Below are 12865 nucleotides of genomic sequence, written 5' to 3' on the forward strand. Positions count from 1 at the left end.
TAGGCCATAGGTACACCCGTACCAGTTCCTTGAAAACAAGGTCTGGCTGCAGGCAGATTCCCACCATCCTTCTATTCAGATGCTGTGTCACATCCATGAGCACACACAGCATACTCACAGAACATACACACACACAAACATATACATTCCTTTTAAGAATACTTAGTTGTCTGCAGATTAAAAATACAAAATGTACAAACCCAGATGATAAAGAAGCTGCAAGCAGCAAGTCAAGCCCAGTCTGTCCACTTTTTGTAGAAACTGGGCTGACATAAACACCTATGCTGAGTGGAGAGCCATGCCGAAAGCCGCAGGTCTTGCTGTCCCACTCTCAATGGAGCATTTACATTGTTATGCCCAGAGCATATGACCTGAGTCAGCTTATGGTGTGGACTTAACTCTGGAGGGAATCCTTCCAGTCATAGCTCCTGGCTCATGTACCGAGAGAGCAACAGCATCTCACTCTATAGCAGTGTTTCTCAACCTTCCTAATGCTGTGACCATTTAATACAGTTCCTCATGTCGTGGTGACCCCTAGTCATAAAATGATTTTTGTCGCTACTTCATAACTGGAATTTTGCTACTGCTATGAATTGTAATGTGAACATTTCTGGAGACAGATGTTTGCTGGAGGAGTCACGACTGACAGGCTGAGAACAACTGCTCTAGAGTTTGTTTTCGCAGAGCAAGAGAATAGACTTCCCTGCTGGGCCCATGTCAGGCCCAGGTATTTCGTGTGGCTAATGAACCCATGAAAGGCCTCTGGATCACAGTGTTATGTGTCACCTTTCTTAGTACCATAGCTGCACCTTATGAAACAATGAGTTTCTGCTACCTTCGGTAGCACCTAGGAAAGCACAGATCAGGAAGTGGTGCCCAAATCAGGGGGAAAGGACCTGTTCCGGTAAATCTTTCCTAGAAGTCTAAGTACACTGAGAGAGTCAGGGCATAGCTTACCAAACTTAGACAGGATGTCCTGCTGCTCTTCCCTGCTTGAAAAGAGAATCTTGGGGTTCAGGCCCCGCAGGCTCGTATTCTCCCAAGGTGGAGCTTCTCGGCTGGGCCTGTCTCTTGATTCCACCTCCACCTCCAGATTTACCTGGAACAGATCTGGGTACTTCTCCTGAATATCACAAGCGTCCAGGTCATACCTACAGGTATCGAGAGGGAGTGTGTGAGTAGTGGCCAGGGTGTTTCAGAAGTCCTTCAGCATCCGCAGAAAGGATAACAGACCGCTGGTGAGGCAGTGGACACATAACCATCCCTACCTGTGGGACACAAGGCACTTACAGCAGGGCTGATGTACTCAGGATCACTCCCCAGGTCCCATAGTGTCAAGGCAGGGTTTCCCTGGCTGTTAATGTAAAAGACTAATAAGCTAGATTTCTGTGTTCTCCAAGTCTATGGAAGGCTAAGTGCTCAGAGAGACTACAGGACAGCTGCCATGACTCCTACATCCAAGAAGACAGGGAAGCAAGTTCCACAAAGCAGACCCATAGCCCTGACCAGAGGAGAGGCCCTAGGTCTCACTCCTCACCCCTAAGCAGACACATACTACAGATATCTGAATGGTTCAAATCAGGTACTCTGAAATCTTAAATAGATTTTTACAAAAATATGTGCACCTTGGCAAAAATCCCAAATAGATAATCATAAATCCAGGACTTCAGGGATTCAGTTATTAGAAACTAGGAGTAAGACTTGCTGACGATCCAGGGAGGCCACTTGGGCTGTGAGAAGAGGAACAGGCAGAAAGCAGGAAGCTGGGAGGTCATAGGGTCTTCAGACATCACAGCAGCATGGGGAGCGGAGGATGATGAGCCAGGCCACCCTGCAGGCAGCAACCTTAATCATTTTACAAACTGTCCCGACATGGTAGCTCCACACTGCTCTAAGAAATCCTACATTTTGAACATCCCAGAGTCACAAACATACCCTGGTTTTCACATTTGCCACATAATATCTCTGTACGTTAAAGTAAATTTTGTACCTACCAACAACACCATTGCCAACAAAATCTAAGAAACACACACAGCAGTGGTGACCTATTTTCAGGGGTGTCCAGGGTGCCAAGGGAGGCCATGTATTCCTGGTCCCAAGGGCTTCTCTGAATCTGTGACTGTAGTTATCTATACTACTGTGCAAGGAAAGCTGGGGAGGTGGGGAGGAAAGAGTGGTGACCTGGGTGGCAAAGCAATGGTTCATTTTGTTTCTTACTATTATAAAATAAGCATGCAGGTGAGCCCGCGAAGTTTAAGACCCCCAGTTTATGCTTCCTGCCTGGGATGCAGCCCTCTGCATACTAGAGAGCACAGGCAAGGTGGCTTGGCTCTGTGACAGGGGTTTTCCAATTGTGTCTTTCAGCTGGGACGTAACTCAGTAACTACATGGGGCTAGGCAGAAACAGCTTACATGTAGCTGATGGCTACCGGGAGGAAAGGCTGAAACTTGCCATCAATGAGGATGGAGGGACAAGGCAGGAGAACCCACGTATTCTATGTACTTGGCAGGCTCAGCCTCTAAGACAGGTCGATGACAGTTCTGGGCACAGCTCATTTCTAACTTCCTTGCCCAACTGACCTTGAGACTACCCAGCCTAGCCAGCAGGGCAGTGAGGGCACAATGAGGGTGTGTGAGCAGGGGCTAGGAGCTGGGCTTTAAGACACAGCTCACAGGCCCTGGAAGGTGGATACCAGTATGTCTAGGCCCCAATGAGAAGTGAAGAGTATTCTCACACATGTAGTACATTGTAAACAATATTCTGACTTGTGTTGTGACTGTAGTATGATGCACTGAAACTCACCTGGGACCCTCACTCAATCACAGGACAACTCAGAGACTGACCCACTCAAGCTGATCTGATGGTCTTGCAATTCTTTTCTACAGCTACAGTTCAGCTGCTCTGAAGAGCCATCTGCTGCACTTATATGTAGCTTCTCTTGTCAACACCCTTGCCTTACTGCAGGCTTATATACTCAAAACATACTTCTGTGTTTGGAAGCTCCCCCAAACTCAAACAACAGTACCATACACTGGATACTTCAAACAAGAGAAATCAAGTTTGTTTTCCATTTTTTTCCCTAGTTACTGAAGTTTGAGAAACTCAAGTCACTGTATTAAAGATCTATATAATGATTTATTTACTTGTTCTGCTGGCTAAAAAAAGACATGACAGCAAATGTAGTTTAACCATCCTGTTAATGGGTGCTCACAAACACATGAATGGTCTGCCGTTGCCCTCACTCCTTTCATCACACCACAGTGCTTCCTCTCAAAGCATCGCACCGCACCGTGGTCCACACCAGCTGTTGCTGACAGTGACTACATCTTTAGCCTGTGTTTCTGAGGTAGCGGCCATTCTACCACTTTTAGCCTTTTTAGTCATCATTGCGTGTATATTTCTAAAACACGGCTCTTGTAAACTACACACATTTGAGGTCTCTTTTTAGTTGAGTTGTTTGTTTAAACAACATGACAACATCATCTTTCATGTGGCATATTTTGTACATGTGGAATCAGACTGGGGATGGGTTTGCTTATTTTCTGTCCATTTCCTCTGGTTCTGGTTCATTTCTCCACCCTGATCTTACCTAGATTAATCATATCTGTGTTCCATTTTTATTCAGCTCTTTACTGTTTTCTGTGGAATCATAACATAGTTCCTTAGTCTACAATTAGCACATTGCTGACCTCCAGGCCTCAGCGGCTAACGAGGAAACATTTCATTGTTATCTCTCCTGACTCTTTGGTGCTGCTGTCATGTATTTTACTACAAACAAATCTTTTTTTTTTTTTCTTTCTTGAGGCAGGGTCTCTCTATACAGTCCCGCCTATCCTAGAACTGGAGATTAAATTCCAGCATGAATATTTGTGGAGACATTTAAACCATATCAGTATTAGTCAGAACTATTAAAAGTTCCTGCTCATTAACTCTAATACCTAAATCATATAATCTTTTATCTACATTTTCTTTAGTCATTTGGTCTTAAAAAATAATTAGCCAGGCCTCCACGGTGGCTGAAAATTACAGAAACTACTATTTGCAAGAAAGAGTGAGGCACCTGTAATTCCAGCACTTTTAAGACTGAGGCAGGAGGATCAACACGAGCTCCAGGCTTGCCTGGGCTACATAGTTGGTATGAGCCTAAGCTTCAGAGTATGAGACCTTTGCCTCAAATTGAGATTGAAGTATCAATATCAAAGAGACAAATGCAAGAGATTAGCGCGCGCGCGTGCGCACACACACACACACACACACACACACACACACATCTCTGAAGCTGTGACCTGTGGTAGGCCTGGTCTAGTGCTCTCCTTGAAGAACACAGCATGGCTGTGGCATTGCCCTTGGAAATCCTCTGCTCGCTCCTGGACCACTCACTTCCTTTCTGCCCAGGGCTGGAAAGTATGCTCAATGGAGCAGAGAGTCCACTAGCAAGACTCACACACCTGAATCTGAAAATACATTCTGATGCTTACAGGCTACACCGACAACCTTCAACTGGTGAGTGATGCCAGCTGCTCACCACAAGCTAGAACCTAGTATATACAACAGCATCCTGCAAGCCCTCTAATCAGCCTACAGGTAGATTAGTGCAGTAGAGTTTGTGCATACATTTGTCTGTAAAAGCAGACCAAGCTTCTAGAAGGTAGGACCAGCATGTTACCTCCAAACTTAGTACCCAGCAGAGCCCTGTGCACAGAACAAAGAATCGAAATGTGGAATAAATTTTGCCACTCATTGGTTATGCCACATCAAGACTTAACTAGCTAAACTCTAAAAAGAGATGCATAGGGTCAGTCCAAAGGTATCAGGGTACAAAGTGGAAGCCACTGGGCCCTTTGTAAAGTGTGAGGGGCAGAACACACAAGCAAGCAAGGGCCTACGTCCACTTTTGCAGTCAGCATCACGTGGCAGGTCTTTCACCTGCTAGCCTTTTTTTTTCTTTTTTGGGACTGACCCATACGCATGTGTTCAGCTAGTGGTTCTGGGTACCTGTCCCTCTCCAACAGCAGCACAGTGCAACACCAACATACTTTGCAAATTTCACAGTGGTTGCATTTCGAGGCACGAACCCAGTGTGGAACTGGATCTGGAACATTTTCATGGACGCCATCTACAAGAAGACCAGCACAGGAGACCCATTGAGAGTGCATACTAATCCTGGATCAGAGTTCTTCCCCAAGAACACAAGCTGCTAGATGGGGCACGCACAACTTAAAGCACAGGACAGATAGGATAACACTATCTGGAGGCTGGTACTCTCGGCCAAATGCTTGGTGAGAGTGGAGAAGATGCCTGCATAAGGGTCAGAGCAGCTTGGGTTGAGGCAGGAGAGGCACCAAAGCTAAGCACAACAGCTCTTCATCAAGACTATAGCCTATGCTCATGGGGGAAATTCTTGACCTTTCAGGCTAAAATCCCGTTTGACCCATGCCACACAAAGAGCATCGAGGACTAGCCCAAATACTTACGGAACAATGTCTTACAGCTCACTGGATAATAAGGTCAATCAGGAGGCCAAAACACACAGTAAGCAGCTCTAGCAACACTTACCTTGGCCTGCAGTCTCCCTCCTAAAGTGGATCTGGCATGGTAAATGATGATGAGCACATCCCCTTGAACTGTTACGCCCAGGGGGATAACAGCCCTGCCATCCTCAATTTTAAATTCCCTGGAACACATTAAGCCTTATGTAAGCTAAAATAAATAAACATACAAATAAATAAATAAAACAAGAGTTCTAAGATTTTACCCAACACTTGAATCCACACTTTCTCTAGCTGTTTGTATAGGTTGCTAGCAGAATATTTATCACAAGAAATTACTCCTTTTGTTTGCTTTTCAAGACAGAGGTTGTCGATATATCCCTAGTTATTCTGGCACTTGCCCTGCAGACCAGGCTAGCCTTGAACTCAGAGATCCACTTGCCTCTGCCTCCAAAGCATAAGAAGTCACTCTTGCACATACATCCCTCTCCTCCACCCTTAGCCCAACATGCAGTCATTTGTACCTAGCACATGTCAACCAGAACACATGACAGTTTCTACTTCAGAAGTCTGCAAGAGGACACAAAACATCAAGGGGTGAGTCACCCCAAATCTGTACTCACTTCATCCTGTCGTATTCCTGGGATGTGGTGGTTATGCGTTCCTCCCCAACATAGACCTCACAGAACGGTCGGCAGCCATTCCTCTGCTTACTGAACAATGGCACAGGGGTCATGACAACAGATTTCACCAGCATTGGCTTGCTATGGGGTGTGATGGGCTCCTCTGCCACCATGTCACATACATATTCAATATACCTAAGGCAGACATGCACTTGTCATTCAAGTATGTGATGTATCCTCAGGGGACAGGACAAACACATCAGTCATTTTTCCTTCTCAAATAAAGTATTTAATGCCATAAATCTCCCTTTGAAGGTTTTAGTTGCTCTTCAAAAATCTGTTACTATATTTTGAAAGTATTTTAAATCCCTTGAGATTTTTTTACCTTCCTTTTTTACCCATGAGTTGTTTAGAAGTTTTATTTTGAAATATTAACCCTTAGGACCCAAGAACGTATTTTTGTATGTATAATTTCAATTTTTTTTTTTTATTTAGGAGCTGGAGAGAGGACTAAGCAGTTAAGAGTACTTGCTGCTCTTCAGAGGACCCTAGTTGAATTCTCAATACCCGTATCAGGCAGCTCACAATGACCTTTATTTTCAGTTCCAGAGGAATTTGAACACACACACACACACACTTAATGGCTCAAAATGAGGTTGCTTTAATGTTCCACATGTGTTTGAAAGAAGTGTTATCTTTGTATTTATGGTGAAACATTCTATAGCAGTGAGTGTTAGGAAGTCAGTGATACTGTGTGTATTTATTCTACTGACTACTGAGAGAAGAATAATGGTAGTCAATCTTAAAAATTTTTATTTTAAAATTAATTTATTTTATGTGTGTCAGTGCTTGTCTGCATGTATACTGATCTACTCAGCACTTGAACATCTGGTACCCTGGAGGCCAGAAGAGGGTGCTGGATCCCCCCCTGGGACTAGAGCTAAATACAGTTTTGAGTAATCATGTGGGCACTGAGAATTGAACCCAGGTCTTTTCTGCAAGAATACCTAAGTGCTCTTAACCACTTAGCCATTTCTTCAGCTTTACCATACTATAAATTTTGATTAAGACAAAGACCACATAAATCAGACTGGCCTCAAATTTCTTACATAATTAAAGCTGGTTTTGAACTTCTTATCTTCTTGCCTCTAACTGCTTCCAAGTACTGGGATTACAGATATGTGCCTCTATGATCAGCTTTGCTGTTGTTTTTGTTTTTTGGAGGTAGAGGTTTGCTATGCAGTCCAGGCTGGCCTTGACTCCTGGTCCTAACTTCCCAGTCTGAGATGACCATGCTCAGCTTGAATCTACTTTGTCTACTGACAATAGAGCTTTTCTGACTTTTTTTGGGGGGAGGAGAGTGTTTCTATGGTTTACTCCTCTAAGAGCCTGAGATTCTCACACTACTGCGGTGCAGCTCTACTAATGTGAATATCCACACCCCTCCTCCCCCCGCCATCTTGTCTGCTTTCCTTGCTAGGGTCTTTGGTAGACTTATCAGCTATTTTAAATTTCCTTCTGAATTCCAAAGTGCTCTTTGGTTCTGTTTATTTCCCTAAGAAAGGACTAGACACTGTATATGCTTTCTGGAGACCGTGGAGAACAGTCATCCAGGAAGGGACACTCTGTCACAATGCCCCAAGGCTTTACTCATGCCTACTACAGTATTCTGGGTCTTCCCATGTGGTATCCAGCCAAATACGTCCTGACAACAAATGTACCATCTCTTCAGTGCTCTTTACATCTGAAGCGAGTTGAGGGCATTTGGGCCCCAGTTTATAAGGGGTTTGTAAAGGGCATCGATGTGAAGTTGTATCAATCACTATTAGGACAAGAGTGGAGGCACCAGAGTTCCTGGTGGAGTCTCAGAGACACTGTCTTGTTTTATGTTCTACTCACCCTCAGCAGCTCTGCTGCCCACATCTCTGACCCAGCAGGCCTCAACGTGTGGGAAATAGAAGCACAAAAGACTAAGAGCTGAACATGCTAAAATCCTTCCAGCCACCCCTAACAGAGGCTAGGAAAGGGACAGAGATGTACAGTCACTCTCCTTATATGGCCTGAGGAACACATTGCAGTCATGATGACCAACCCACCAGGCAGTGAGCACCTAATACTACTGCTAAAGTGTAGGGTCCCTTACTGGCCTGGAGCTTTGCCTCAAAACAGCATCCATGTTGGCTTTCTGTGTTATGCTCCACCCATCCTCACACCCCACTCTCCTTCTCAGTGAGAAGGCTGATCCATGCCCTTCCAAGTACTCACTAGACAAGAGGACAGCCGGGCAGTGGTGGTGCATGCCTTTAATTCCAGCACTTGGGAGGCAGAGACAGGGGGATCTCTGTGAGTTTGAAGCCAGCCTAGTATTCAGAGCAAGTTCCAGGACAGGCTCTAAAGCTACACAGAAATCTTGTTTCAGAGGACATTTATGATGGGCAATGTCTCTCTAGACCTAGACTTTCAAATGTGACTCTTGTTCTAGGGGAATGGTGAATACTAACTAAACAAGAGTGGACATAGCAAATGAAGTAGTTCCATAGAGAATGAACGAGGTGGCAAAGCCAGGCACAGCCTCAATAATTTGCTTTTTAACCAGACAGGACAACTCATGTCTATAATTTCAGCACGAGGGCAGCTAAGACAGGACAGTGGTGCAAGTTTGAGACTAGTCTGGCCTATATAGCAAGATCTAGATCAGGCTGAGCTTTACAGTGGGTCCCTATGTTAAAAAAAACAAAACGATTCTCAGAAAATTAGGAAACAACCTTCTTCAAGAACCAGCAATACTACTTTTGGGTATATATCCAAAGGAATGCTCAATAGTGCCACAAGGACATGTGCTCAACTATGTCCATAGCAGCATTGTTTGTCATAGCCAGAACCCGAAAACAACCTACATTGCAGGTGAGTGAAAGACCTACTTTATGTCAACAGGAATGTCTGAGTGAGTCTTACATGCATTTTTGTGACCTCAGAACAAGCGGGGTAACATTTCATATTTGAAAGTTTGAAGGTTCACAGTGTATTCCCAAATAACCTTCCGAGTACACACAAGGCTAGATCCCACAGAAAACATGGCCGCACCAAGTTCACACATTTATTGGAAAACCTGGTACCCAGGCACTCAACAGGAGGCTGCCATCACAAGTCAGAAGCCATCACACCTTGAGAGTTCCAGCTGAAAGTCAACTGTGATCTACACTTGCTGCATACCTTTGGGCACAGGTCTGGGGGCTGAGCTAGAAGCCACAGTGATGCTAACTTGGCCTGGAACAAACTAAAGTACCTGACCTTAGGTCCAACACAGTGAAGGCAGCATCACAAAAGCTGTAGGCATCACTGTCCCCAGCAAGAATCACCTGGTACCTTTTGTGAGACGGCCATATGCCTGGCGGGCAGCGCTTCATGCTGAACATGTACACGGCAGCCTCTGCAGTGCTGAAGAGACGGCAGAAGCACAGGAATGCGCAAACTGCCACAGCAGAGGCAGCTCTCCCATCCTAGAATGGAGAAAGAAATAAATTTCCTTTACACATAGGCCCTGTATAAAAAAGATGAGGGCCCACAGCAGTTCCTATACACCTCCCAACTGTCTATGGGCCTAAGAGAAGGACCTCATGCTGGGCTTGTTTAGGAACATGTAATATGCTTGGTGCAGTGAGAATTCAGAGCCCCAGAAGATAACAGTCAGTAACAAAGTACACAGGCTGGCCTCCCACTCAGGTTGGCCTGCTGGCCTCACCATGTTTAATTCCTTCCCAAGACCTCTCATCAACATCTTTATCTTCATTTGTGTTACTGGGAACTGGACCCAGGCCCTCCTGCACGCTAGGGAAATGCTGTATCACTTATTTTGAGACAGGGTCTTGTTAGTTGTTTAGGCTGGCCTTTACCTTGTGATCCTTCTGCCTCAGCTTCCCAAGTGGCTGAGATTACATACAGATCAGTATCACCAGGTTCATCTTACCACTGTTCTTGTTGTAATACTTATTAACAGTTTAGCAGATGTGATGTTATACGCCTTTAATCCCAGAACTTGGGAGGTAGAGAGATGGATCTCTGTGAGTTAGAGGCCAGCCTTGTTGGGGAATATTATTTCCAGCTGTGTGACTTTTGTTTACACTGCCTTTGTTTAGCTCTGTGAAGCTGTGTTGCTGTGCCTGTCTAAAACACCCGATGGGCTAAGAAAGAGATGAACAGCCAAGGAAGGACAGGTGGGGCTAGTAGGCAAAGTGTAAAAAAGAGAAACAAGGAGGCGAATGGGGAGCAAGAGAACAAGGACAGGAGGACATTAGGGGCCAACCACTCAGCTACACAGCAAGCCACGGAGAAAGAAGAAAGGTATACAGAAATAGAGAAAGAAAAAAGCCCAGAGGCAAAAGGTAGTCAGGATAATATAAGTTAAGAAAAGCTGGCAAGAAACAAGCCAGCTAAGGCTGGGCTGGCTTACAGGTAATAATAATTGTGTGTTTATTTGGGAGTGGTAAGGTGAACCCCTTAAAAAGCCAAAAGTAAAACATCCCACAACACAGTCTGGTCTACATAGTGAGTTCTAGAACAATAAGGGTATGTACAGACCCTGTCTCAAAATACTAGAACACAGGTGCAGTAAAGCAGGGCTGAGCCCTAAGTGTGCTTCCTGTTGGGTGTCACACTGCATGTAGGTGTCCCAATTTTTCTCCCTCACTCTGTGGTTAGGAAAACCTGAGGTAAAAACTCATTTATCAGGGCTGGAGAGATGGCTCAGTGGTTAAGAGCATTGCCTGATCTTCCAAAGGTCTTGAGTTCAATATCCGGCAACCACATAGTAGCTCACAACCATCTGTAATGAGGTCTGGTGCCCTCTTCTGGCCTTCAAGCATACACGCAGACAGAATATTGTATACATAACAAATAAATAAATAAATATAAAAAAAACCCCTCATTTATCTCAAGATGCATACCCCTCTCCCAGAGGAGTGGCTTATTGCTGCTCAGATAAAGGGCCCTTATGAGTGCTTCTTATCTCATAGGAGCAGAAAACACCAGGGAGTCTGTGTCCATCAAGCCCTGATGGAGGAAGGTCATTGGCTAATAAAGGAACTGCCTTGGCCCATTTTATTGGTTAGAAGATAGGTGGGAGGAGTAAACAGAACAGAACGCTGGGAGGAACAGGAAGTGAGCTCAGACTCCACAGCTCTCCTCTCGGGAGCAGACACCTCAGAGAGAGGCCATGCTCCCGGCTCCTGGGCAGAGGCACGCGATGAAGCAAGCTGCCAGGTCAGACATGCTGAATCTTACCCGGTAAGACCAGTGCTCACAGATTATTAGAGATGGGTTGATCGGGTTATCAGAATTAGCCAGTAAGGGCTAGAGCTAAAGGGCCAAGCAGTGATTAAATGAATACAGTTTGTGTGTTGTTATTTCGGGCATAAGCCGAGCAGGCGGCTGGGGTGCTGGGAACGCAGTCCCGCCGCCCTTATTACTACAAAGCCCAAAGCTGTAAGTAGCCAGCACAACTCACCATGCAGTGCACAACACAGACGTTCCTGTGGTCTTCCCGGAGCCAGGCATGCATGTTCCTGCATAGAGTATACAAACCGTGGAGATGTGGTGCCCGCCTGGCTGCCCAGCCACACTCAGAGACCTGTGGGGGAAAAAGTTCACTCAGCTGAGTTTCTGTACCAGCCCCAAAAAACCTGGCTGGCATCTCCACATGGTTACCATGTTCCTGCCTACAAGATAGTCCCTTGTGTGTGTGTGAGTGTGTTTGAGACAGGATTTCTCTGTATAGCCCAGGCAGTCCTGGAACTTGCTCCGTAGACCAGGTTGGCCTTAAACTCAGAGATCTGCCTGCTTCTGCCTCCTGAGTGCTGGGATTAAAAGTATGCACCACCACGACCCAGCAACACTGTCCTTTTTAAAATAATTTATTTTTTTAACCAGTGTGTGTGTGTCCATTTATGTACATAAACAAAAGTGCCACAGAACATATGTACATGGAGGTTAGAGGGTAACTAGTAAGAGCTGATTTTCTGGTCCAAGAGACTGAACTTTGTTGTCAGGCTTGACAGCAGTCACCTTCATCTGCTGAACCATCTCTCTGGTCCCCCAGAATTGTCCTTTTTTGAATGACTTAATAAATATGGTGGCCTGTGTCTCTGAGCATCTTTCTCAGCTGGGGTTCTCATGTGACATCTCTCTTGGCTATGAGTGACCTATGCTACAAGATTCATTCAGGACTGTTCATATGTATGACTGAACAGTCCTGGAACCCAGGAGCAGTAAAGGGGAGGTCATCCTAGGTTCCTGGAAATCAACAATCTTCCCAAGGTTTTCATCACATTGTGTTTGTGTGTGTTGCAGAATTCCCTTCACACTCTGGCCTATCCCCAGCCCCGGCTACACCTCTAGCCCTAGCCTCTCTGGCAGCTGCCATGTTCTACTCCTGGCAGCTGCCGAGCACTGTCCATATCAGGCTAGTGCAGATCCATCACTTAGAACTGTACTTCACTGGGAAAAGAATGACTTAAATCATAAAATAGTTCAAAGCCACTTACCCGGTTGTGGAATTTGGAAGCCCGGTATATCCTTGGAGACAGGTTGTAGACAGCATAGTGTCCTGGATGCTTGGCATCCAGAAACAACCGCACATCCTCTATGTTGTTTTTGATTGCTGACTCCACACCTTCTGCTGGGAATGACATCACTGAAACAGAGTAGATTCAAGTTAGCTGCTCAAGGATTGCCATCTTGGGCTGTGCTTGCCTCCT

General features: G+C 45.3%; 1 protein-coding gene across 5 annotated transcripts in view; it reads right to left on the bottom strand.

The window, feature by feature from the left end:
- The window catches only part of Gak (cyclin G associated kinase), a 55024-nt gene that overhangs the window by 16185 nt on the left and 25974 nt on the right, over positions 1-12865 (bottom strand). For all 5 annotated transcript variants that reach the window (XM_041632111.1, XM_041632110.1, XM_041632109.1 and 2 more), the window contains 7 exons: positions 12653-12801; positions 11617-11739; positions 9480-9613; positions 6114-6308; positions 5558-5675; positions 5038-5117; positions 958-1151 (listed from right to left, as the gene is read on the bottom strand). In XM_041632111.1, coding sequence (XP_041488045.1) covers positions 958-1151; positions 5038-5117; positions 5558-5675; positions 6114-6308; positions 9480-9613; positions 11617-11739; positions 12653-12801 — 993 coding nt within the window. The remainder of the gene's footprint in view (positions 1-957; positions 1152-5037; positions 5118-5557; positions 5676-6113; positions 6309-9479; positions 9614-11616; positions 11740-12652; positions 12802-12865) is intronic.

Source organism: Microtus oregoni, unplaced genomic scaffold (assembly GCF_018167655.1).
Source record: "Microtus oregoni isolate MIOR12 unplaced genomic scaffold, Mior012 000040F_ref0000088, whole genome shotgun sequence".
Taxonomy (NCBI): Eukaryota; Metazoa; Chordata; class Mammalia; order Rodentia; family Cricetidae; genus Microtus; species Microtus oregoni.